The sequence below is a fragment of the Palaemon carinicauda genome, chromosome 8 (genome assembly GCF_036898095.1).
Source record: "Palaemon carinicauda isolate YSFRI2023 chromosome 8, ASM3689809v2, whole genome shotgun sequence".
NCBI classification, from domain to species: Eukaryota; Metazoa; Arthropoda; class Malacostraca; order Decapoda; family Palaemonidae; genus Palaemon; species Palaemon carinicauda.
Genome location: NC_090732.1, coordinates 155,051,737 through 155,078,530, shown reverse-complemented (window position 1 = coordinate 155,078,530; position 26,794 = coordinate 155,051,737). Strand labels below are relative to the sequence as shown.

General features: G+C 37.3%; 1 protein-coding gene across 1 annotated transcript in view; it reads left to right on the top strand.

Moving 5' to 3' along the window:
- The first annotated feature begins 728 nt into the window (after window positions 1–728).
- LOC137645504 (huntingtin-like) overlaps window positions 729–26,794 on the top strand; it is a 330,048-nt gene continuing 303,982 nt past the window's right edge. Inside the window, 5 exon segments of the mRNA XM_068378310.1 lie at window positions 729–884; window positions 1,569–1,602; window positions 1,605–1,692; window positions 9,729–10,209; window positions 10,407–10,481. Coding sequence (XP_068234411.1) covers window positions 729–884; window positions 1,569–1,602; window positions 1,605–1,692; window positions 9,729–10,209; window positions 10,407–10,481 — 834 coding nt within the window.

Here is a 26,794-nt window from a genome sequence, read left to right as displayed (position 1 = left end):
ACTTCAGGCGGTTTCACCTACCTGTTATTCAAGTAGAAAGGATCCTTATACTGATGGATGTGTGAATTAAGGCGACCTGTTTGCAGCTTCCTGGCTTGACACACTGGGTGGAAATTATAGGTCCCGGGAGTGCCCATTGCGAATGCAATAATTCTGCCTTCCAATGGGCCCATCTAATGGGCTGCCAATGTACATTTTTCATTGTCTTAGTATAGTAATGTAACACATCTTTGCAAGGCACATTTTCTGAACCTGAAATCTTAATTACTTTAACACTATCATTTTTAATTTTCCCTTAAAAATTTTATCCATTTCCTCTTCTACAAAATATCTAATGGCTTTTGTCTCTCCTCCTCTACTTTATAAGAAAATACTGTAATGGTAAAGAAAAGATATAACATTGCTGAGAACTCATGCCCATTTTTTTTAGACCTACACCTAGTAGAATATTTGATTACGGACAAAAGCTTTCAAGAAATTCTATTTACTTTATATTGTATTCTTTGTTTATATTCAATTGGATTCGAATATAGTATCCCAATTGTATTTCCCTGAAACTAGATGTGGTAATCAGCATATGAATATTGGGTATGAGCAAACTTTATTGATTCAATACTTATCCTGTATTTGTAGAGACCCTCCCATCTTTCCATGATGTAGTAAGCTTCGAAACAAACTGACTTGTATGGAAATATCTTCTAATACTGTCAGAGTACTGATATTTAGAGATGAGGAAGTCTAATCTTATGGGCATGCTGTGTAAATCTGGGAAAAAACTCTGGTTTCCAATTTTACTTACAGAAAGCTGGTGCTTGAAATTGATTAGTATTGAAATTATAAACTTTATAATGAAAATTAGCCTTTTTAATTCATCTGATACACTTGTGACAATCTTTACTACCATTTTAATGTTTCTTACGCTTCTAAATGCTTTTCCTGCATTCTGTCAAAGGCTTTCCTTAGATCAACAAATATGCGATATCTGTAATCTTTTCCTCTGTGCATTGTTCCTTTTCTAAAGTTACTCATTGTAACTTGAGAGATTATGTTCTTCATTTTTTCTGGAATAAAGTTAAACTTGCAGTTATAAATTTTGAATTTTACTCAGCCCTTCCATCAGCACTTTCTATAGTGTTATAATAGCATGCTCAGGATTTTTTTTTCCATAATTTTCAGAATATTGCACCCCCTTTCCTTTTGTATATTGGTATTAACATCCTTTTTTCTTAGCATTCATACTTTTATAATTTATCAATTCGCCTGATCATATCCCTTCCTTCATTAGATTATTATGCACAGTATTCTGGTCAACTCATCATTTACGAATCCTTCAATTGCCATTCATTTGCTTGTTGTTTCTGTTTTTTTTTGGGCTCTTTCCACTTTTCATTCTCCACAAGGCCCCATTAACTTCCAAAGTTATACTGTTCCTCTCACATCATTTCCTTTCTTAACTCTCTTCAGTGCCTTGAATGTTTTCTCCAGATGACCTATTTGCAATAATAAAATACTATTGTTTCAGCAGTTAATAAAAAGTTTATTGTCAAGTTCCTTTTTTCTTTGCCTAGAGTCTTTCTGAAACCCAGCTGGGAAAGATTCAAGTTGATTATATAAAGAAATAAAAAAGAATGGATCTGTTAGAAGCTTGAGAGCAGCCCTTACAAGATTTGCATCCTTGTGTCATCATATTCGGTAAGTGTTTTTTTTTTCTCTTTTTTGGGGTCGTTTTTGTTTGAGGTGTTTTGTTTTACCTTTATTTCATTTCTAGTTTGCTTAGGCTGGAGAGTTATAGAAAAAGCTGGATAAGGGTTTAAGGTGTAATATCAAATGTCTCTATGTTACCATACTATTTTGATAAGTAATCAAGTAAGATGTTGAATTATTTCATGTTATTGATAGATTGATATGTATTCTGTATAATTCCACTTGATCATTTAGTGATATAAAAATAGCAGATAGTATGAGTGATGATGATGATGTTTTTTGTTTTAATGTACAGTAGGCACCAAAACTGATGCAACAAATTGCAAAATTCATCATACGTACTTTGTTAGAAATTAGTGTGGTTGCCAGTTAGTATATTTTATTCCAATTATTGTCATCCTCTCTATCTGATAATAAGTATAAGGTCATTAACTGTAGAACCACAGAAGGCATTTCCTTAGTGAAGGGTCCATGTTAGTTCAATAATTGTTTATTAAAAAAAAAAAAAAAAAAATTTCCCTGTAGAAACATGGTTCTCAATGTGTGATATCGAGTGTTCATTCATTGGCATCAGGAATCACCGAGTGCATGACCATTGGCCTAATGTGATTGTCAATTACTTTTATATTGTTATATCGAAAACTGTTATGATTTTTTTTTTTTAATTTGTGATTAAGTTTAGCATCTGATTAAATGAAATATAAATGAGACACCATTTGGTGTGAGGACAAATTCTAATTCCAAGTTATATTGACATACAACTTAATTTTAGAAAATATGATACTCGGGCTGTGCCAGAGTGCCGGAGTCGCCACACACATACACACGTGTGCATATATATATATATATATATAGATAGATAGATAGATAGATAGATATATATATATATATATATACAGTAGGGTCCCGAATTATGCGAGAATTTGGTCGATTAATGACCTCGTGTAAATGGAAAATCGCGAATTTCGAAACACACAACTAACAGAAATAATTCCATTGCGGCCATGGCAACCAGCAATTTGCCTATTCAAATGTGTTTACTATCCATTTCCAATACTTTCTTTGTACTATACTGTATTTCTTTATAATATCAAATTGTTCTTGTAAATAAATAAAACATTTAATATACTTTAAAGTTCTAATAACTTGAAAAATGGTTAAAATTACAACCAGGATAGGTGTAAACACCATATATTTCCCGTTATAACACAACCCAAAATACAGACAAATTTTAATGTTTGTCATATCTATTGTATAATACAACTGGTGAATAGCAAAACCATCACTCTATAGACTAGCTTGTTGTATGATTGAAAATCCAGAATTATCAAAATAAAGGCGATTTTATATCATGCGTTTCCTAAACACGCTAAAAAGCACAATAGAAAACGACAACCAATGTTTTGTTTACATTTATCTCTGATCACAACGAAGAAACAGACGCATTTATACATCTGTGTTTTTGAATTGACAGCAATTTTACCAAGTATAGATTATATGTTGAATTTGTTATTACCAATGTTCTAATTATTTTTTATTAGAACTTTCAAATAAATGAAATGAATGCCATTTATGAAATGTTTTTCTTTATGATGCCGCCTGAAACGGAAACCTTCCATTTGTTTACGCTCCATCTTCGATCATAATAAACAAACGAATGCATTAAACACACATGATCTAAGTCATAACTAATGATATTACAAACATTTAGTAAACATTATGTTATTACAAATATTTTACTTACCGTATCCATATAAATTCCTAAATTCGTAGCAAAGCTGGAAATTTTTTTTTCCTTATGCGTTTAATCCACAATAGCAAACTGCCGCTAATGACAGAGTGATAACTTACGATAATTCTAAACTGTTACGAAAGATAATTGTCCTTTACATATCCAAAATACTTTTCCTAACTTCAGTTATAAGTCAACTTGTACCCACCTCAATTATGGATCCATATGCAAAAAAGGTAAAAGAAGAAAGTACTAGGCCTATTTTTAAAGTCGCCGAACAATTAGGTTACCGCTATAACGTTCGATGTGAGAGAGAGAGAGAGAGAGAGAGAGAGAGAGAGAGAGAGAGAGAGAGATGGTTTTAAAATACTAAACAATAAATATGATAGGTTATAACACATTGGTGTTTATGTAATATTAACTGTATAGATGGTTTGAATAAGTTAAGAAATGGTGTAAACAATTCTTTGTTATTGTATTCGCGCAGAAGCTAGACATCAGCTGATGTGATCACAGCCAAAAGTAAAACAAAAATAAGTTAGCAATACTCGATTTTTAAAACACACCCGAAATTTAACAACATAAGTAGCCTACATGTTTTATTATAGCGCAATTGACATTTAAAGAGTAAAAATTTTCTGGAATAGAATGGTGTTTCCTAAAAAATAGTGGTTTGCGGACGAAATCGGTTACCGTATTTTAAGCTATGATTGAAATGGATGTATACACGGTATAATTTTTTCGTTTTGTATTTAATTGACACTTCAAGAAAACCGATTTTGGTTTCTTCATCTATTTGTAAGTATTGTATAACGAGAGAGAGAGAGAGAGAGAGAGAGAGAGAGAGAGAGAGAGACAGAGAGAGAGAGAGAGAATCAGCTGTTATAATTGAATGTCGTGTTTTTGTTTCGTGTACCCCCTGAAGCGAGGAATTGATCGCCACAACTAACAATATTCATGTTAATTTCATTCTTAAACTCAAGTTGCCATATGTGAACTATGGTTTTATTTCTTACGGAGAGAGAGAGAGAGAGGGAGAGAGAGAGAGAGAGGGATTTCTGCCATCAAATCTCTCTCTCTCTCTCTCTCTCTCTCTCTCTCTAGATTTTATTTTACCGTCTACTCTACAAAACCAATGTTTGCAAATCAAATGTATACTGTTTAAAATATGACAAAATATTGACGACTCGTTACCGAAGTTTAGGCTATTCACTGCCGATAAACGAACCCAGTCTACTCGTGAAAACCTTGAACGCCCAGAGGGAAAAAAAAGGCTTTTAAATATACTGTACTAAACAAAAATAATGCTTTAATATACCATCATTAACACTACCATTACAATTATCGTAAGGTTGGAGAAAGATAAAGATTGCCGAGAACGTAACCACATTTCTGTTTACATTTTGTCAGCTGGACTCGCACAGTTAACAGTTGATTTCATTGTTGATGTGGAATTTTATCCTTAAATAGGCTATTCATTATGAAATTATGTTAATGAAATGTAATGTTAATATTGTTTTGTAACATTTATTATAAATCACCGTATTTAGGGCTACCAATATACTTAAAAAGACAATAGATTTGATACATTTTGTAGTGCTTGACTCGCGAACTTTGAACAGCCTCGCGGATACAGAAAATTTATTTTTGAAAAATAGCGATCGCGGAAAAGAGGAATCGTGTAATTCGAACACGCTTAATTCGGGACCCTACTGTATATATATATATATATATATATATAATGTATACATACATACATACATACATACATATACCAAGGCACTTCCCCCAATTTTGGGGGGTAGACGACATCAACAAATGAAACAAAAATAAAAAAATAAAAGGGGACCTCTCCTTTCTACGTTCCTCCCAGCCTGACAAGGGACTCAACCAAGTTCAGCTGGTACTGCTAGAGTGCCACAGCTCACCCTCCCCCGTTATCCACCACAGATGAAGCTTCATAACGCTGAATCCCCTACTTCTACTACCTCCGCGGTCATCTAAAGCACCGGAGGAAGCAGCAGGTCCTACGGGAACTGCGTCACAATCGCTCGCCATTCATTCCTATTCCTAGCATGCTCTCTTGCCTCTCTCACATCTATCCTCCTATCACCCAGAGCTTTCTTCACTCCATCCATCCACCCAAACCTTGGCCTTCCTCTTGTACTTCTCCCATCAACTCTTGCGTTCATCGCCTTCTTTAACAGACAGCCATTTTCCATTCTCTCACATGGCCAAACCACCTCAACACATTCCTATCCACTCTAGCTGCTAACTCATTTCTTACACTCGTTCTCACCCTCACCACTTCGTTCCTAACCCTATCTACTCGAAGATACACCAGCCGTACTCCTGAGACTCTTCATCTCAAACTATTCAATTTCTGTCTCTCCGTCACTTTCATTCCCCACAACTCCGATCCATACATCACAGTTGGTACAATCACTTTCTCATATAAAACTCTCTTTACATTCATGCCCAACCCTAAAATTTTTTACTACTCCCTTAACTGCCCCCAAAACTTTGCAACCTTCATTCACTCACTGACGTACATCTGCTTCCACTCCACCATTTACTGCAACAACAGACCCTAAGTACTTAAAGTGATCCACTTACTCAAGTAGCTCTCCATTCAACATGACATTCAACCTTGCACCACCTTCCTCGTACATCTCATAACCTTACTCTTACCCACATTAACTCTCAACTTCCTTCTCTCACACACCCTTCCAAATTCTGTCACTAATCGGCCAAACTTCTCTTCCGTGTTTGCAACCATTACAGTATCATCCGCAAACACAACTGATTTACCTTCCATTCATGGTCATTCTCGTCTACCAGTTTTAATCCTCGTCCAAGCACTTGAGCATTCACCTCTCTCACCACTCCATCAACATACAAGTTAAACAACGACGGTGACATCACACATCCCTGTCTCAGCCCCACTCTCACCGGAAACCAATCACTCACTTCATTTCGTATCCTAACACATGCTTTACTACTTTTGTAGAAACTTTTCACTGCCTGCAACAACTTTCCACCAACTCCATACAACCTCATCACATTCCACATTGCTTCCCTACCAATTCTATCATACGCTTCCTCCAGATCCATATATATATATATATATATATATACATATATATATATATATATATATATTTATATATATAGATATATATATAATATATGTAATATATATATATGTATATATATGTATAAATATAGTATATAATATATATATATATATATATATAAATATATATATATATAATATATATATATATATATATATATAATATATAATATATATATATAATATATATATATATATAATATATATATATATATATATATAAAAATATATATGTATATATATATATATATATAAAGTATATATATAGATATATATATATATATACATATAGATATATATATTACATATATATATATATATGTCTCTCTCTCTCTCTCTCTCTCTCTCTCTCTCTATATATATATATATACATATATACATATATACATACATACATATATATATATATATATATGTATATATATATATATATATATTTCTACCTCATACTTGGGATCGAACCCTTGCCCCCTCTAATGGAAGGCCAGGTCGCTTCCAACCATTACACCAGAGGCTCAAAAGAAATCAGAACCTAATTGCTTACTGTAGTTCAGGATTCACCTGGCGAGACATCAGTCTCTTACCAGCGAGTTTTCCCCGACATCCTGGCCCACCAGGTGACAGAATCGATAGTAATTCATTCAAATTACCCTTAATGAGTCAATAAGGATAAATATCAACACAATATTTCGCTCAAATAGAAATAAATTTCTACCTTATACTTGGGATCGAACCCTAACTCCTCCTAATGAAAGGCCAGGTTGCTTCCAACCATGCCACCAGAGGCTCAAAAGAAATCGGAACCTAACTGCTAACTGCAGTTCAGAATTTACCTGGCGAGACATCAGTCTCTTACCAGCGAGTTTTCCCCGACTTCCCGGCCCACCAGGTGACCGAATTGATAGTAATTCATTCAAATTACCCCTAATGAGTCAATAAGGATAAATATCAACACAATATTGCGCTCAAATAGAAATAGATTTCTACCTTATACTTAGTATCGAACCCTAACCCCTTCTAATGAAAGGCCAGGTCGCTTCCAACCATGCCACCAGAGGCTCAAAAGAAGTCGGAACCTAATTGCTAACTCCAGTTCAGGATTTACCTGGCGAGACATCAGTCTCTTACCAGCGAGTTTTCCCCCGACTTCCCGGCCCACCAGGTGACAGAATTGATAGTAATTCATTCAAATTACCTCTAATGAGTCAATATGGATAAATATCAACACAATATCGTGCTCAAATAGAAATAAACTTCAACCTCATACTTGATGAATATTGTATTGGCACCAATATGTTACAGGATATCATATGTTCCATATTACCATATTGTTCGTTTATAGCCATTATTATTAGTTATACAAATACGTTCCCTCTTTTTCTTTGCGTTTTTGTATGCTCGCGCTCGTACGGTTAGATCATTTTAAAGCTTCATATAATTTTAAAGCTTCATATAGTATTTAATTTTTAGTTCATTATTAAGTCTCCATATTTCATTAGACATTATTGTGTTTAATTGTGGTTTATTAAAGGATGTTTTTATTCTATTTTTCAATATCGAGTATTTTAATAATCAACAATTACTTTTGTTCTACCTTTGGCAGTCATCAGCTGATCTCAAGGTTACGGTACCTTATTGCAATTATGTACACATACAGTACAAATATCACGGAGTCTTGTTTATGTAATCTTAACTTACTTGAAATATCTTCATAATGAATATTACATCAGCACCAATATGTCATAGGATATCTTAGTTTCCACATACCTGTAGTTTGTTTATAGCCATTATTAGTTATCATATGAATACTTTCTCTCTCTCTCTCTCTCTCTCTCTCTCTCTCTCTCTCTCTCTCTCTCTCTCTCTCATTTTTTTAATTCACTGTTAAATCTTCATCTTTCTTTAGACATTATTAGAAAATTTTTTATATCATTACTCAATGTTTTGGTTGCTGTATGGGAATAGTAACTATTATTTGGTAAGGCATCGAGAGGAAATTACTTGATTTGCCTTCTGCAAGAAATATGATGCCATCAAACTTCTTTTCTTAAATTTACAGTAAATAGTACTATTCTCATAAAAGACTACTGAAACACTGATATCGTTACTCGATGATTCGATGATGGTAATAATGACATTACTCGATAACACATAGAAAGGAAATCATTTGGTTTTCCTCTGCCCCTTCCTCGTGAGAGGACACAAGATGTGATCTTGACAAAGAATGACTTGTGAAATATGTAAAACCCTTTTCTATTTTTTTTGCAAGAAATGAAAGAAAATACTACCTTACCAAGCAAAAATATTTCATTTTCTTAATGTAAAAGAGAAGATATTATTTCTATGAAAATATTTGTCCTATTAGTGTACTTTCATTAGATAAATATCAGTCTATTATCAGAGATGAAATAAAACTAGCATAGAGTCAAATTTACGCTAAATAGTACTTGTGATAACCAAAACAGACCCACAAAATACTTTGTATCATAACTTGATATTTTGATAATGGGAATACTAATACTAATTGTCAGCCTACTGAAAGGGAATCACTCTATTGCCCACTCGCTTTTTGCCGGTAATATGACTTCTCCAGACATATATGAACTCGACAGATATTAAAAATTTTCTTAATGTATTTTTTTATTTCTGTAAATGGATAGTTTATATTATCAATAAAAGAAAATAATAACTTATGAAGATAAATCATTTTATTTTTATACAAGAAAATATATTATTTCCAAGGAAATATGCCCTATTATTGTACTATTTCCGGTATACTTGTACCATTATTACTAAAATATTTGTCGTAAAGACGAAAGGTCGTAAGTTGCACAGGTCGTAAGTTGATGTTGATGGCTACCTGTACATAATAGCATCTTTTATACATGTAGATTTCACCCACAACTTGAATGCTCAAAATGGCTACAAACCAATTATTTAACATAGTGCTACATAATGATTAAGTTTTCTGTATAGTATTTGAAATCATCCCTGTTATAGCATTACCTTAAGTGTTACAGAAACTTTTGTGTTGTTTTCCTCTGTAGCATACACTATTAAAGAACGTTGCTGTTTTATATGTCAATTATGGAATTATGGAAATAATCTTATTATTTTTTTATTTGTAATTTTATTGTATCTTATGTTGTTTTTCAGACCTCAAAAAGGAAGGGCTTATGTACAGAATCTTCTACCATATATAACTAGAATGGCTCGAAGAACAGAGGAACCTCTTCTAGAAACACTTGCATCTTCCCTTGAGAAGATCATGCCAACGCTTGGCCATTTTACAAATGACAATGAAATTAAAAATCTCCTGAAATCCTTTCTTCCCAACCTCAATCACACGTCGTCAGCTGTCCGTCGCTCAGCAGTATCATCGCTCATCATTCTTTGTTGCCATTCAAGAAAACCACCTATGTTTTTAGGCTGGTTACTAAGCACTATCCTTCAGACTCTGATACCCGTTGTGGAAGATATGCCCAACAGCCAAGTGTTAGGATGTCTGTTATGTCTGCGAGCATTAGTGCCACACATCGTAGAATTGTGTGCACCCATTGTATCTTCGGATGGGAAGCAGCAGTCAACTAATATTTTATCTGTTGAATATACTGTAACTTACGATCAGATACTTCAGGTAAATTATCCTCATTTTGTCAAATATACGTCTTTGAAAGATACCTTAAAATAAGAATTGAATTTTTTCTGTAAATTTGTTGTGTTCTATACTGATATGCTGATTTGTTTTTTATCAATATATTTTTCATGGATTTGTTCTATAATTTTTCTTAATTTTTAGTAGGACTGGCTTTTAACAAATTTTATGTTTCTCAGGTGTTTGAATTATGTTTACATTATAGTGCCCATGCTGACCATAACATCGTTACTGCCAGTTTAGAAACATTACAGGTAAGAGTCCTTTACTGCACATTACATTCATTTTTGACTCAGAAAATGTATCCTTGATAAGCAGAGAATCTTAAAACAGTATTGTGTTCATTAAAGGATACAAACTACTGCTTTACAGGTTTAGAAGTCCCTAATCTAAGTTAGGGAAGCTGCATGTACAATGACAAAAGTCAAAACTTCTTTATCTGCAGTCTTGATGTCTCAAGTCTCCCTGCTCCATCGGCTGCAGAATGCCGCAAGTAATGGGCAACATAAATTTTAAGGATTTTTTTTCTCTTTTTAATATCCATTTAAGACCCGTATTTGTAAAATACAGTACAGCAGTGATTGTGCTGTACAGTCAGGCCTCACTCTTTGCAAGGGTTAAGTGCTTTAAGTTGAGATAACTCCTAATCTAACCTAACAACCCTTGCCCATTGTCTACGCTCAGATAATTAACACACTAAGTACTGCCTAATATTGATTTTCTTAGTTCTATCACAGTACTATTTAAGTAGTTTGTAATTAAATCATTAAGTGTAAAGTACATATGGACAAGTATACACTATGTACTGGACATGGAAAGGCTACAGTACAGTACTGTAATTGTTGCCGTGACCAGAATTATAATTTTACCCAGTAGACATCATACCCTTACAGTATAACAACAAAACACTGCTGTTCCTATCTAGTAATATGGTATAACATATGCTAATATATGTACATTACTATCACCATAGTAAAGCTTACCTGTACTCTAGTGTAAGTGTTCGCTGATTTTGTTCGAACGACTTTACTCACCTCACACGTAGCCTATGTTTATAATAAACAATACTTTACATAACTGTAAATCTGTATTGTACAATATGTAAACCTTCTATTTAAGATTAACTAAATGTCCATATTTTATACAATGACCACTAACCATTTTCGTACAAATTTCCACTGTAGTCTTGAAGCATCCCACAACTCCTGATGCGTTGGTGTCGGTTATTGCTCATTACTATAGGAAATCACATATCTACAGTATACTACCCTGTAAATATAAACAATGTCGTAAGGTTGCCATTTCTGATGTTGAATATGCACTCATGAACTTCCGAAAAACTGATTTTGATCCAAATGAAAAATCTATTTTTGGGTGAGAGGGCCATGTCGTCCTGAAGGAAGGGTTCCTAAAGGTAGCCTTTTACGAGATATTTGCTACAGTGATACTCCCATAGAATTAAAACCAAAGGTCTCCAGGATTCCAACTCCTGGCATGAGTATCCAATAAAGGATATCGTATAATATCAGGGGACATATTTTAGATACGACACATGGCAATCTTCACTTCAAATAGATTCAACACTTCGATGTAAGGGGGAAGAGTGGCAAAAATGAAGGAGTGCCATTCTAAGAACCCGGTGGATCCCTTTCCCTACTACTACTGCGACGCCATTCCTATTCTTGTTGTTAAGCGGAAATGGCCACAGATAAAGTAATTTTGGGAGGGATCAGCAAAAGGGTGGGTTCCATCAGGATGACATGGCCCTTTCACCCAAGAATAGATTTTTCACTTTGATCAAAATCCATCTTTAGGGCTCAGGCCATGTCGTGCTGATGGAAGTATGCTAGAGAAATGTCTTGAAATTACTATTAGATGTGGGTTTGTGTATGTGCCTTCTACCTTAAATAGATTCTCCTTATCTGGTCTACTAGACCTGTATGTGAAAATCCAGAGATTTCTCACGCCTACCAAACCTGGAGCCGGCTTAGTGCATCCTGCCCCCCAGCAGGGAAGTGTCAATGTCGACAATAGTGTTCAAGGTTTGTATTTCCGATCAGAACAAAAGGGTAGAGTTTGAAACGTACCCTGTTCACTTACCTTAAGTACTTAAGGTCATGATTATTCCTTTAGAAAATTATATTGTGACTTCAAGAACCTAAACACCGCAAAGGGTTTAGTGAACCTAAACACTGCAAAGGGTTTAGTAAAACTCTAACATACTTTATTAGCTTATAACTGAGGGAGCAGTAATAAGACGCAAATACGGTTAAGTACACGTATTTTATTATGCAACTACATTATCAAAATATAGTTACATCAAAGTATGAATCTGATCCAGCATACAACACATGGACCACATATTTTCTTGTGTAGAAAAAATATAAAAAATACATTATCAAAATAATGCCACTCAATGGAAGATGTGAAAACCAAATCTATCTGACGTAGTCAGATGTTCGGAAATGCATAAGACACCGTAACGCAAACGTTCACTCGGCACTGGTGTATTGATCAGATATGCTCCTACTCAGAACAGTGCATCAACCGTAGTTGTGATCTGCACAAGTGGGTACGTATACCAACGCACCCGAAGCACTGTAAAGTCCCAAAACAGTCCACTGTTCATCGCAGCACTAGACGGCAGGTTTAATTACACTACCAGCCGCCACCACAAAATTTTTTATCTCTTGCACTTGCTTCGCGTAATGTTTGTAGAAGACCTTGGATGACTTCCACCCAGTGTACGAGCAGAGTCTCTCTAGTCCATATGCTGAAAGAACTTCAGCAAAGAAGCAACTTTCCTTGGATCGTGACCCGCGGGTGTACTGTCAGGATCCACCCTGTGAATAAAGTAGGTGAGCTTCGCTATCAGTTGTTTTAAAGATGGGTTCGATTCTGAGGTTTTGCCTCTGAAGCGCTGTCCTCCTTTGAAGTTTAAAGTTCTTCGAAGATAGACCTTAAGACACTCTATCGGGCACAGAGAGGCATCTTCCTTCAATGGGCAGATTCTCCAAGGACCCCACCTCTTGGTGGGTAGCTCATTCTTAGCGAGAAAGGCAGGATCGGGAAACAAATTCAGTTCTCCTGAGTCCAGGAACTGAATATGGCCTTTGTTTCTAAATAAGGCCACTATTTCATTAACTCTAGCCCGTGAGGCTATTGCCAACAGAAAGATAACTTTCTGTGTCAAATCCTTTAGAGTACAGTTCTCATTATCCAGGTTTGATGCATAGTGCGAGACTTTGTCCAAAGTCCATGTGATGAGCTTTGGTGGGGCTGCAGGTTTGAGTCTAGCACATGCTTTCGGAATCTTATTAAAGATTTCACCTGAGACGTCTACCTTAAAAGCATACAGAAGTGGTCTGGCTAGGGCCGACTTACAGGAAATAATTGTAGTAGAGGCCAGGCCTTGTTTGTGGAGGTGTATGAAGAATGCAAGACAGAAATCTATCGATATTTCTGTCAGTTTCCTTTCTTTCACAAAGGTCGCCCATTTCTTCCATGACAATTCGTACTGTCTCCTAGTAGAACATGACTTGTACTCTTCGATGAAGTCAGCTTTATCTCTTGAGATTCTGAACCTTTTGCTCGCCGCTAAGGCGAGAAAATCATGAGATGTAGGTTGCTGGTTCTCGAGGATGAAGCGTAGACAGTCGACTTCTGGACCGGTTGGGACAGCACTGGATTCGGCAGTGGAAACCGCTTCAGATTTAACTCTAGGACTAGAGGAAACCAATTGCTCTTGGGCCACTTGGGGGCTACCACCGCTACCGTCCCTCTGAAGGATCTTAGCTTGTCGAGGACTTTTAGCAGGAGATTGGTTGGTGGAAACAGGTAAATATAATTCCATCTGTTTCAGTCTAGAGACATGGCATCCATCGCTTCTGCTTGAGGGTCCAGGTAAGGGGCTACGTAACAAGATAGTTTTTTGTTGTTGCTCTTTGCGAAGAGGTTGATCTGCAGTTCTGGGACTTTTCCCAAGATATAGAGAATGAGTCTGCGTTCAAGGACCCTTCTGTCTTTATCAGCTTTCGTCTGGATAGAGCGTCTGCTGTCATATTGCAGATCACTTGTAGACGAACTGCTGATAAGTGCCATCTCTTCCTTGCCAGGTAGAAGATGGCTAACATCACATGGTTGATGTGAGGTAATCTTGAGCCTTTTTGATTTAGAAACTTCACTATTACCTCGTTGTCCAGGACCAACCTGATGTGGGTTGATCTGTGAGGAGATAATCTCTTCAATGTCAGGAACACTGCCATAGCTTCCAAAATGTTGATAGGAAATCTTTTGAACTGGCGTAAACAATCCCCTGCACCTTCCTGATGTGAGAATGACCTCCCCATCCTTCCAAGGAGGCATTCGTATGGATCACTACCGATGGTTGTGGTGGTTGCAGGTGAACTAGACTCTTGGCTATGAACCACGTCTTTAATTGTCTGCGCAACAAGGCCGGAGTCAACCTTAGTTAATCCCTTCGAGCGTTCGATGCGTATTTCCTCCAGACTCATAACGCATCTTTTAAATGTGCCTTTAGCACTGGGTCTGTCACTGCTGCGAACTGTAGAGAACCCAAAACTCTTTCCTGTTGCCGTCTTGAAATCCTTTTGTAACGGATTAGTCTCCTGACAGATCACGCTATCTCTCTCCTCTTCTTGGATGGAATGGAGAGGTGGTGTGACTTTAAGTTCCATTGGATTCTCAACCACTGGAACTGTTGAGCTGGAGGGAGAAGAGACTTGTTGCAGTTGATCTTGAAGCCTAAGTGTTCCAGAAACTGGATCACTTTTTGAGCTGCCTGCAGACAAGTAATCTTGGATGCTGCCCATACCAACCAATCGTCTAAGTAAGCTACTACTTGAACACCTTCGGTGCGTAGCTGTTGAATGACTGTGTCTGCTAGTTTGGTGAATATCCTTGGGGCTGTGTTCAGTCCAAAGGGCATTGCTCTGAAGACAAACTTCTTCTGTAGTCTGAATCCTAGGAAGGAGGATAAGAGGCGACTCATCGTGAGATGCCAGTAAGCATCTGCCAGGTCTATTGAAACCGTGAACGCCCCTTTTGGTAGAAGGGTCCTTTTGTGTTGCAAAGTAAGTATACGGAACTTGTTCTTGATGAAGTTGTTGAGTGGAAACAAGTCTAGAATGACTCTGAGTTTGTCTGAGTCTTTCTTCGCAACAAAAAACAGCCTTCCCTGGAACTTGATGGACTTCGTTTTCCTTATTACCTTCTTGGTCAAGAGTTCTGAGATATGTTCTTCTAGCAAGGGGGTGGAGTGTTGGAAGAATTCTGGAAAAGGGGATGGAGTTTTGCTCCATTTCCACCCGAGTCCATTCGTAATTAGGCTGTGGGCCCAGCGATCGAAGGTCCAGCGATCCAGAAAATGATGGAGTTTGCCCCCTACCTGAAACCCCTCATTGCTTGGGGGGTCCTGCAGATTTGCCTCCGAGACCACATCCCCCTCGGCCCCGAGAGAAGTTACCTCTTGGAAAACTTCTCTTAGAACTTCTTCCTTTCTGGTTGGAACGAAAGGAAGTTGACTGCCTCTCAAAGGTAGGGTTAAACACAGGTGACTGAGTTACCAGCTGTTGAAGAACCATCTGGAAGGTGGTTTGAGGCATTGTGGTTACGGTCATAGCTGGGACTTGCACAGGTCTTCACGGCTCCTTGTCCTCTTGTTCCTGGGTTGGAGGCCTCCTTCCGTAGAAGATTTCCTCTTTGAGGACATACCCCATTTTTGGAGAAGGTTCCTGTTCTCCGTCGCTGCCTTCGCAATGACCTCTTGGACCAGATCCTGTGGAAAGAGGACTTTACCCCCGATGTTTGAGGTAATCAATTTCCTTGGTTCGTAAATGATTGTTCCTGCAGCCAGGACGAACTCTGCAACCTGTCCTCGCCCTGAGGAAAACGTAAAAGTCTTTCACAAGGGTACCTATGTGAGACTTGGCTAGGAAAAGGAAGATTTCTGGGGCATTATTCTTGCTCGCACTTAGCTCCAAGCAGTTCTGATGAGAGAGGGAGGCCGGAAGTCTCTCCTTCGACTCCTGTTCCTTCTTCAAAAGATGGTCTGGCAACTTAGGAAGGTTCTCGTTGAACTGCTGTCCTGCGATCTCCGGGTCTAGTTTGGAGACGGAGAAGGTTAGGTGGACATCCTTCCACATAACTTCGCTGGTAGGCAGTGCAAGGGAGAATGGCTTGCATTCTTCCAAAGTCGGGCAGGGTTTTCCCTTGTCGGTAGCCTTGACGACAGAGTCGAACGCTTTCCCTGTAAAGGGAAATGAGATCGAGGAAGGGGCAAGAAAGGTAGCGTGTTTCTTGCTCAGTGCTGAAACTTTAGAGTTAGAATATTCGGCTCCCTTCAGGGTCTTCAGAAGAATGGCCTGCGCCTTGTTACACGATGACTTCCTTAGGGACCGTTTCTTCTGGGGTTGCACTTTCACCCCGCAGTCTCACATAGCACTCGGGATAAGCAGGGAAGTTAGGCCAGAACTCGAGGTCTTCAATCGGCCGGGCTCCCAGCTTCTTGGAAACGAATAGTTTCCCGTCCATCATGGGCATGTGCTCCGCATACCTTCAGGGATTAGATTCGGAACAATGAGGGAGATCAGACACTCTAAGAGGCTTCTTGGATGTGCCCCTGGCGGTTCCGAGACGGTCAATCTTCTCCTGCATGTTTCTTTGCTGCTGTCTAAACGACTCCTGCATGGCCTTCTGCTCCTGTTGGAACGACTCCATCATGAGTTTAAGAAACGACAGAATCTCTTCACTTGCATTGGCCTGAGCTACAGTTTGTGGAGTCGGTGCAGAGGACGTTGATGGTAGTGGCTGGTATGCAGCCACAGCAAACTGGGGGTCTTCTGCCGCCGTCAAGAAGGATTTGTCTTCCTCCATGAGGGGAAGATCCTTGTCCTCCTCAGGGATACCATGCAGCAAGTCTTGTTCCGTGTCAGAGGACACTTCTGACATCCTCTCTTGTTGGATGTCCATGTCCTCTATGGTCCTATTGGTGTCCGAGTCAACCTTCAGCTGGATGAAGGGAGACCGGAGCTGTTTCTGGGACACCACCATGTTAGGAAGTGCCTTGGTGAACAATATACGCCTCAGGGAGTCGTTGGGTAAGTATGGTCCCGGGGAGTTCTTCTGGAAACCCCTTACCCACTTGCAAAGGGTATCTCTCGCCGTGTCCCTAGTCTTTAGGGTAACTAAGGGGGCTTTGCCGAAGCCGTTAGTTAGCAGGGTTGAGCAGATGTTGCAGCAGGGGGCCTGAGACCTACACATTGTGTGGCCACAGAAGTCCCTCCCCTTGTGGTTGCAGAACATCGCTTCACATTTCTCCCCAGGATCCTCATGTAAAGAAGGAGAAACTTTCCATGAGTATAATGTGATATATATAGCATGCAATATATAACAACAATAGTAATAATTATTGTATATGGTAGCTTAGGATAGTAAGCTTGAAAGGAAATAAGGAAAGACACATATCCGAATGAATCCTCTTCCCAGACTATTGCTGAGACCTTTGTCCGTATTAATATTAAGTTTCCCTTATAGGGAAGGTTACAAGGGAGAGAAACTCTAGAGACTAGAGTTAGTGTTAGTAAGTAATTTATACCAACATCATCCACCTGTAGTACTGTATTAATACAGATTGGGTATCGTAAATCCCCGATCAAAGAAACCATCTGGGTATTGAAGGATTACTCAACCTCAATAAAAGATTGTGGTCTCTACAATCGTCTGTGACAGGAAACACAGGATATGTTAGAAAACATGTATACAACTGTATAATTATTTTCAGTAGTCTGTCGGCAGTTACTGCCGGCATTAGGTTAGTACCTGACAGTGCTAACCAAAAGGAAGAGAAAAAGATTAAATAAGGAGGGTTTCCCACTATTATGAATGGATATGATAGCGGGAAGTGTCAGAGAACTATATGTCCAATTACAATCTACCTTCTAGAGTGAAAGTTCCAATGGAAGGGGGAAGAATCTGTCAGATTCTGGCATCCATCCACTAGCCTGTCACCAGCAGTAGAGCCGGTGGCTAAAGAATGCAAATGGCAACTCAAGAGACAGCTGAGGACTTTCAAAGTATATCAGGTTTCATGCTGACAGCTATCAGAAGACATCTTAGCCCTCCCTCATTCTTATCAACTTCCTATCAAGGAAGGGAAGTCAAAGGGAAGGCAGTAGTGAGATGAAGGATCTAACTGCCGCTGGCAGAACACCTGCCGGTAATGCAACCGTCCCGGCAAGCTGGGGTGATTGTCAGCATACCAGAGAAAGAATCTTGTGACGACTCGCCGTCACAAGACGATAGAGGGGGGTGGGGCAAGGGCCTTATAGGTCATTGTTGTAAGAGGCAGTGGCAAGTTATGTCGCCCTTCTCAAAACAAAGAGCTGGGAAGTATGACTTCCTGTGCTGACAACGCTGTCGTCGGCAAGACGAGGCCACCCTGAGTATGTGACTGTCTGTTTAAAAGCCAGAGGCAGGAAGAACATTGTTCTACTCGACGGCAATGAGGATAGACAGTGACGGCCGCCTATGCCGGCGGCACCACTCAGGGAGGGAAAAAGGGTTTACCCTCTTCTCTCAGAGAGAGGATGATTATCGTAACTTATCTGGAATATTCCATGGATTCGAGAGAATATATAAACTCATCAGAATCGAAAAGAAACGATAAGGACGGAGGCTAAACGGAAAAATACTTTAGAAACGTAAATATGTGATCAAACATCATTAAACATAATGAAATGGCATTTAATATCTCTAAACTGCTGTATCATAAATTAATGCACATCATCATCAAACAGTTAACCAACTTTATTATACTAACAAAGGTATCATCAACAAAAAATCTATTCCTCCCTTTGGAATGCTTCTGCAGGTTGCTGCAGGTATATACACTGTAAAAACAACAAAATGGTACTAGTACAACAACTCATTTGGGTGACACCTGTACTCTGCATGAGGTTGGGCATGCCTTGGGCCCCCGAAATTACTCCCACTGCTGAAGTGTTCTCCACACCCCCGCTTTCATTGTGCGAATTCTGGCGGGCATTCCTTCTCAAATCATCTTGCTTTGAAGGCAACAAAGCATCATCTACTGGGACAGCCTTTGCGAGCCTAAAGAATCTGGACTCTTTTTCCCTCACTCACACGGGGTCAGGTAGGGCATCTAAAAAGTATTCTCAACAGAACACCAGTCCAACTAGATTGTGAACAAACAAAATTAATCTTCAATAGCTACAACAGTAATGTCCAGAATTCCCTAGTTTTAATCTGTAACTGCCAACTTACAAGGGACATTAAAGACTCATCTCAACGCCCAAGTACAGAAAGTCTCTCTGTCTGTCTGTCTGTCTGTCTTTCTCTTTCTTACACGCTTTCCCTAAGCGTGCCCTCTTTTCAAGAAGGATATTATGATGACATCGTCATCTAGGCTATGTTTTCAAACTCTCTAGATGCCCAGTCGTTTGAATTCCAAACTGCGTAAACATCGTTTGTGTCGGCAACTGCAAACACGCTTTCTGGCACAAGTTTCACATCATAGACATGCACTTTACACACATTGCCTTTTGCAATACTGATACTCTTATTTTGTGCTGTTTTTGCAATACTGATACTCTTATTTTGTGCTGTCTAGTCTCTTTCGCTCGCACTCAAACTAGGCTGAATTCAAAATATGGAAAATACAAACAACAATCATTCTAAGACATTAAATTTTTATAGCTTTAATAGAAAATATTTATTTTAATGTTAGTGTTCTTAAATAATTTTATTTTTCCTTGTTTCCTTTCCTAACTATGCTATTTTCCCTGTTGGGGCCCCTGGGCTTATAGCATCAGGCTTTTTCAACTAGGGTTGTAGCTTAGCAGGTAATAATAATGATAATCTATTTGAAATGTCTCAGTGCAATTAATGATAGGGAAAATGATTCCGATCAGATCTACGTTAAAACCCAAACAATAAAAAATACGATAAGGCGGAAAAAGTGAATTTATGTAAAACTAAACTACATACAATTTTGCTAGTCAAACTGTGTAAAAATTGTTAAAGTTTAATCAGAACATCACACATTCTTCAAAATCTGTCCAAATGTTTCAGTAAGTAAACTCACTTAAAGCGATTTCCAAGAAAAACAAAATTTATACTTCCCTAAGGCATTTAAGGGACAAACTATTCTATCTGTTTTACTCACAACACCTGAAATAATGAACAACCAAAGCACATACATACTTCAATTTGCATGAATAATTAAAGAAACATATTCAGCATGAGCATAACTTCCCTAAGTATAGATAGTAATAATTGATTCTGTAACTAATCAAGACAAGAATATTGTAACAAAGTCTAATCATTGGCTAATATGGCTAATTCTTTCTTACCTAATTTTCCACAGAATTACCCCACAATACTCCGACATTGTCAGTTATAAAGAAGTCATTTCCATTTGTTTCCATTTTATCCTGCGAACATATTGATGCCGCTCTCTCTCTCTCTCTCTCTCTCTCTCTCTCTCTCTCTCTCTCTCTCTCTCTCTCTCTCTCTCTCTCTCTCTCATATGCTTAACACACAATTCTTTATGCACATGGCTCACATGGGTTGAATGAGCTGATGCTCATTTTTCCTCAGTCATCAAAATCTTTTGAAAAGGATAGCATTTTCCATCCTCACAGCAAATGAACAGCTCATCTTTCTTCTTTCACATGACTCGTGACATTTTCACAATCTTTGCACAAATCCTGTAATTTCTAACATTACCCATCTAGCACAGAACTTGAAACTAAAGACACCAGAAAAGAAATACCTTGAGAATTATAGCATGCAAAAACCAAACTGAAAAGTTAAGAACTAAACTGAGAGCTCAAAAAAATACTTCCTTAAGGGGACCGTCCGCCATGTCCGCCATTTTTTTTTCTAATGAACCAAATTACACCATTTCTATATATGTTTTAGACATATATAATACCTTCATCATATAAAAATTTCAAGTCATTTGATCAAAAACTTTCAGATTTATTAGCAAAAATCATGATTTATAAAAAAAACTTAGGTACATTTTTCCCGACTACTATAATACCAATTGTATTGAAACTTTTACCATAAAAACTACTCTATCAACCGAACAATTCTGTCAGACAAAATTTTGATTTTCCTTTTTTTTTTTTTTAATGAATTTTTATTTTTTTTTCCTCGTCTAGACGGAAAATAATCATGAAAAAAAAGTAAAATGAAAATTAAAATTTTGTCGGACAGAATTGTGGCATTTTTAATCTTCTTTTTAATGATATCTTTATCTTCAAAATTGAACAATAAATAACTGAGAAAAATGTACCTAAGTGCGGATAAGTATGTTTTCGAGTTATGAGCTCCTAAAGATTTGCCATGTAAATTTCTGCATTTTTCATAAAAAAAATGAAAAAAACATTATTATGGAAACTTACTTGTTATTTTTATTGTTGATATTGTTGATTTCTACAGCATGGCTCCTGGTCCCCCCCCCCTTAAAAGGGGTATTAATACCCTAAGTGTACTAATACACTTAGTGTAAGGGTGTCGGGAGCTGCCTCCTCCCTCATTGTTGCCAGGGTTTTGCAGAGCTAAAATGCTCCAGCTTTATATTCTTCTCCTTGTTTCTCTGTCTTCTTTGTTCTTGTTTTTATTCTCTCTCTACTTCTTGCTCTTTCTGTATCATAAATTTTGAGGGAAGTGTCTATATCAGGTCTTTTTCCAAATAACTTTACCAGCAAGTTACTTTGCATGTATCCAAAATTATTTTCCAAAACTGTTAACCTTGATGCAAATTTTACTCTAGGCATGCCAAAAAACTTTTGTTTGGGGCACTTCATCCAAAGCCTAGAATGCAGAGATTCATTTGGATTTTGAGTCCAGCCATGCAGGCATCTTTGCAATAATTTGGGGTCAGCCAAACTATTGAAAACACTTCTTATGTGTGTGCGAAGCTCATAGGGTATTCCTGCAAGATGATTATTCCTTGTTGCATGTGATGGTATTTTTTCTTTTTTGGCTACAGCTCTATTGTAAAAACACCATGATTCAGGCCCAGCAGGGCACATTTGATGGACTGGGTGTTCATCATCAGATGTCAAGTGATAATAGATAGCCCAAATAGCATTTCGCATCTGATCCACTGTTGTGTTTATATTATTTCTTATTGCCATACCATAATATACTTGAATATTATTTATAATGGCTTGGGTCAACTTGTTTTTTCCTGACAATAAACTTCTTTTCATCTGTTTTCCGCTTTTTGTTGTTATATATTCACTGACTTCTGATTTCATTTTTAGGAGCCTGTGGCCCATTCTTTTTTGGGCATGACAAATACACTCCTCCTTCTCTACCTTCACACCTTCATATGGCCCTTGGCCTTCATTCATTTCACATACTGCATTGTATGCACTCGAGTCCCCATCCCTAACAAATGTTTTATATCTGAAACCATTATTCAATGATCTCTTCCACATTCTAATTGCTTCTTCTGCTTCAATAGCACCAGATTTTCCTTCAAAGTTTTTATTGCACTTATGATTTGGCTCATTTCCTTCTTCTTGTCCTTCCTCATTTCCTTTGTCACATATTTTGCAATAATTACACAAAATTTCACAATCGAGTACTTTTCCTGTGAACACATCAATAACGAACCCTACACCTACGTGTGACTTATGGCCCCTTGATAACCAAGTTCCATCAAAAGACACATCTATATCTATTACGCCATTTTCATCAGGTATTGCCAACTTATTTTCTATATAAAATTTCTTTACATAATCATACGTATATTTCTGCATATCACTGTAATGTTTTTCCATTTCTTTATAAAGATAAGAACTATGTCTGGCATAAGATCCCGCTGTCAGAGGCTTGCAGAAAAATCCTCCCATTTTATTCAGGCCTGCTCTTCCTATACCTGTAGTAAGAGAATGATACACTTCTTGTAAATTTGCTTCACCAAGTTTATGACATTCACTTCCCCTCCCATGCCTCCTTGGGGGGAGGTAGCTAATGTCCGTATGGCAACCATCACAAGATACTCTAAATGTCGTATCCCATCTGTCCCTTTCTGTGTGTATACTGACTGACTTTCTACAGTTTCGCTTTCTACAAGTCACGCCTTTCATCATTCCTTCTAGCTGTGTTTTTGAAATTAGGTATTTCTCATCATATTCTGGGATATCACTAATATTAATCCCAATTGTATGATCAGGAACTGGCGGTGAAATCGAGTCCTCACTCACGTAGCGTGAAGGTTGAGGGCTTGAAAGCAATTCCTGGCTTACATCCCGTGACGTGGATGGCTTAGGCTCGCTAAATTCTCCTTCATCTGGCAGCGAAAATGAATGACTAATCCCCGATGTAGAAGGCTCCTCTCTCTCTCTCTCTCTACTAAGCTCCGACGTGGTAGAAGTCTCCTCTCTCTCTCTCTCTCGCGCAGACAATGCGAGAGCTGATGACAAAGAAATCGATTGTTTTTTCTTCAGTTTTTCCTTCCGAGCACTCGCTAATTTTGAAAGAATTTCTTTCCTTGTACCCCTCTTTACAATGCTTTTCCTTGGCATGATGTAAAATTCACGAGGAATTATAAAAAACACTAATAAACACGTGGGCGAATGTAAACAAAAACACGTGCGTCTCACTCTCACGAGGTCTAAGACTGTACTGGCGTGTGTCGCCAAACTGCGGGTTGACTGAGCTCTCTTCCCCTGATACGCTACATCATTGCCAGAGGTACGAAATTCGAGAAAAAAAACGAAAAAAATCGATGTATATATACAAAAAAAAAACACGCAAAGACGAACTGTCAAACTCAGCCGAGCAGACGACGTCCCAGGATGACGTCATGATTTAAAAACCCCCGTATCATCATTATTTATGAAAATAATGGGTTGAAACTTCTGGAGAGCATGTACGATATGTTTCTCTATACAGAGAGACAATAAAACGATTTTTGAATTTTTCAAGTTGGTATGCCAAAATACCAACCCGGACGGTCCCCTTAAATTATAAATAAAACTAGATATTATGACATAAACAAACTATATAAATAGGAAACAACAAAACAGAAAACTACATGATGTTCACATTAATGAATATCTCCTTGCTATTAGACAAGTTACTGTGACTTACTTAAATTGTCAAATCATGTAATTACAAACAAAATCACCTTTCTCGTTATAATTTATCACAATTTTTTTTTCTAACATAATCTGACATAAAACCATCTGTTACTTTTTTCTTATCAGACATAAATAAATTACTGAGGAGCCTTGGTATGGCTACGTATATTTTACTCTTTAACTCTAAGTTTATCCTGATTATCTGATTCCCTTATGTTAATCAGTTAAGAGAATACTTATACTTAAAAGCTCACAACATGAAATTCTACATTTATCCCCAAAAAATATTTTGCAATCTCCCTGATTCCTAAGATTATGGATTATGTTTCTATTCCTATCTTTTTGTGTCTCAGCGAATCAAGAGTTTAATGCTAGACCAAGCTGTTTTCAGACACAGGCGTCACATGCTTGCAACAAACTTTAGGGTAGTAAGTTTTTAAAAACAAAGACAAAATTTAGGTCATCTTTTGTTTTCTGAATCTCTCATTGTTTGTAAATGGTTCTTCATTGTTGTTCAGAAAGTTGTCAGAGGGGTGATTATTGCTGAAACATGACATTCTTATTTACTAAATCCTAACTGATATCACAACTTTCGAAAGTACTGTGTCATACATATCTGTTCTTACAACATATCAAACATGTATTTTATTCCATGACACAAACTAAAAGTCTACGGCAACTTGTTCGACATTTCTCAAATTTTTCACATTAATAATTTGTTCTCGCGAGTGAAAAGAAATGAACAGACTTCAGTAAGAATTCTACTTCCCTTCTTATCACATTGTCAGATAGCACTTAATGACAATCAGTTCCTTACTTGTCATGATTTTTCCAAAACACACAACTCTCTATAGAGTTTAAAAACAGACTCTCTACTGACTTTTGAGTCAAAGAAATTACGTTACTGTTAAAATCTTAAATTTCCCTTCAATACAAAAAAAAAAAAAAACCCTCTTTCTCAAGATATACTCTTCACACAGTGACTGTGACGTCATAATGCTTGCTCAGGGAATTCACATAATCGCGTTCGCTTCATTCATCTCATCTTTAATGGAATTAGACGTCCTTTGAATCTTAAACACATTTATACTCCCTGTTAACTCATTTGACATAACTCTCTTGAAATAATTAGTTAACAATGCTCGGTGTCATCAATCAGACCGCGCACTAGTGAAACAAATCACCCATGAATCACTGTAACTTAAAGAAAATAAATGCAAGGTCTTTAAATTGTGCACGTGACAATTTAATAATTACTTAACAACTATTGGAAATTGAAATTACTTTGATTATTACGTTAACAGACTAATTTTTACTAATCAGGATGATCTTCTGACAAAAAGTGACAAATAACAGTTAAACACTTTCTTTTAAAACATCTCATAACGAATTAAGTAGGCTACTAATCATCGGCAGTACGGTGTGTGATGTAAGAACAAATATTGCAGTACTAATCAATGTACTTAAATTACTCTCCTTTCTCTATAATTTTACTAAGTACATGCTTAAAGATGACATCATAAAAACTTCATAGATTATGTCCTATCACTGAATTACAAACATCCTACATTTCAATTATGACTGAAACATTTCTCCTCTCTTATTAAATAACTGTTATCGTTGTTAACAAAGGATTGTTTTAACATATGATCCTACTTCTTTTTGAAAAAACACATTTTAAACATAAGACTTACCCGGTAGTTATATATATATATATATATATAGCTTAATTCCCTGACGTCACGGCAGAAAATTCGAATCTCGCGCCAATCGCCGATTGGATAGCCAGGTGAACCACCCCTGCGCCCTAGTGAGGTACCTAGGAACCATTCCAGGAACCCTCATATATTCCCTGCCGCGCTAGCGGCAAGATGTTGGATTTTTCACTAGCTATAACCTGTATATTACAGTTATCTTGGTGATGTACAATTTATTTTTAGCCTTTGCTGGTTGGATTTTATTTTTACTGAGTGATAGTGCTTTAACTACGTTTGTATCTTAACAGAGGGAGGAATGGGAGTTTTTTCCCCCTACTGTAAAACTTATGAACCAACCCTTTAACATGATGGCGGAGATCGTTTCACCATCTCTATGACGTCACAATCGTGTGACGTAGGCAACATAGTACTACGTAATATGTTGCATAATTCTTTTCTTTGCTTTTTCTTGTAAATAATGAAAAGGAAATCTAACATAAGTATTTAACTTTTAATATAAAAAGATTATATTAATTTTTAAGAAATTTTTGTGTTTTTAGTATTCGTTCTTTAAATCATCGATACTATTTTCAAAGATTAAATAGAACTAGAGTATTGTTAATTTTCGCTGCGTAGTTCTCATGAAAATACGATGCAGTCCCAGCAATTCTTGATATCGTTTATTTTCTTTCGATATTGGGATTCTAGTATTATTCGTATATTCAC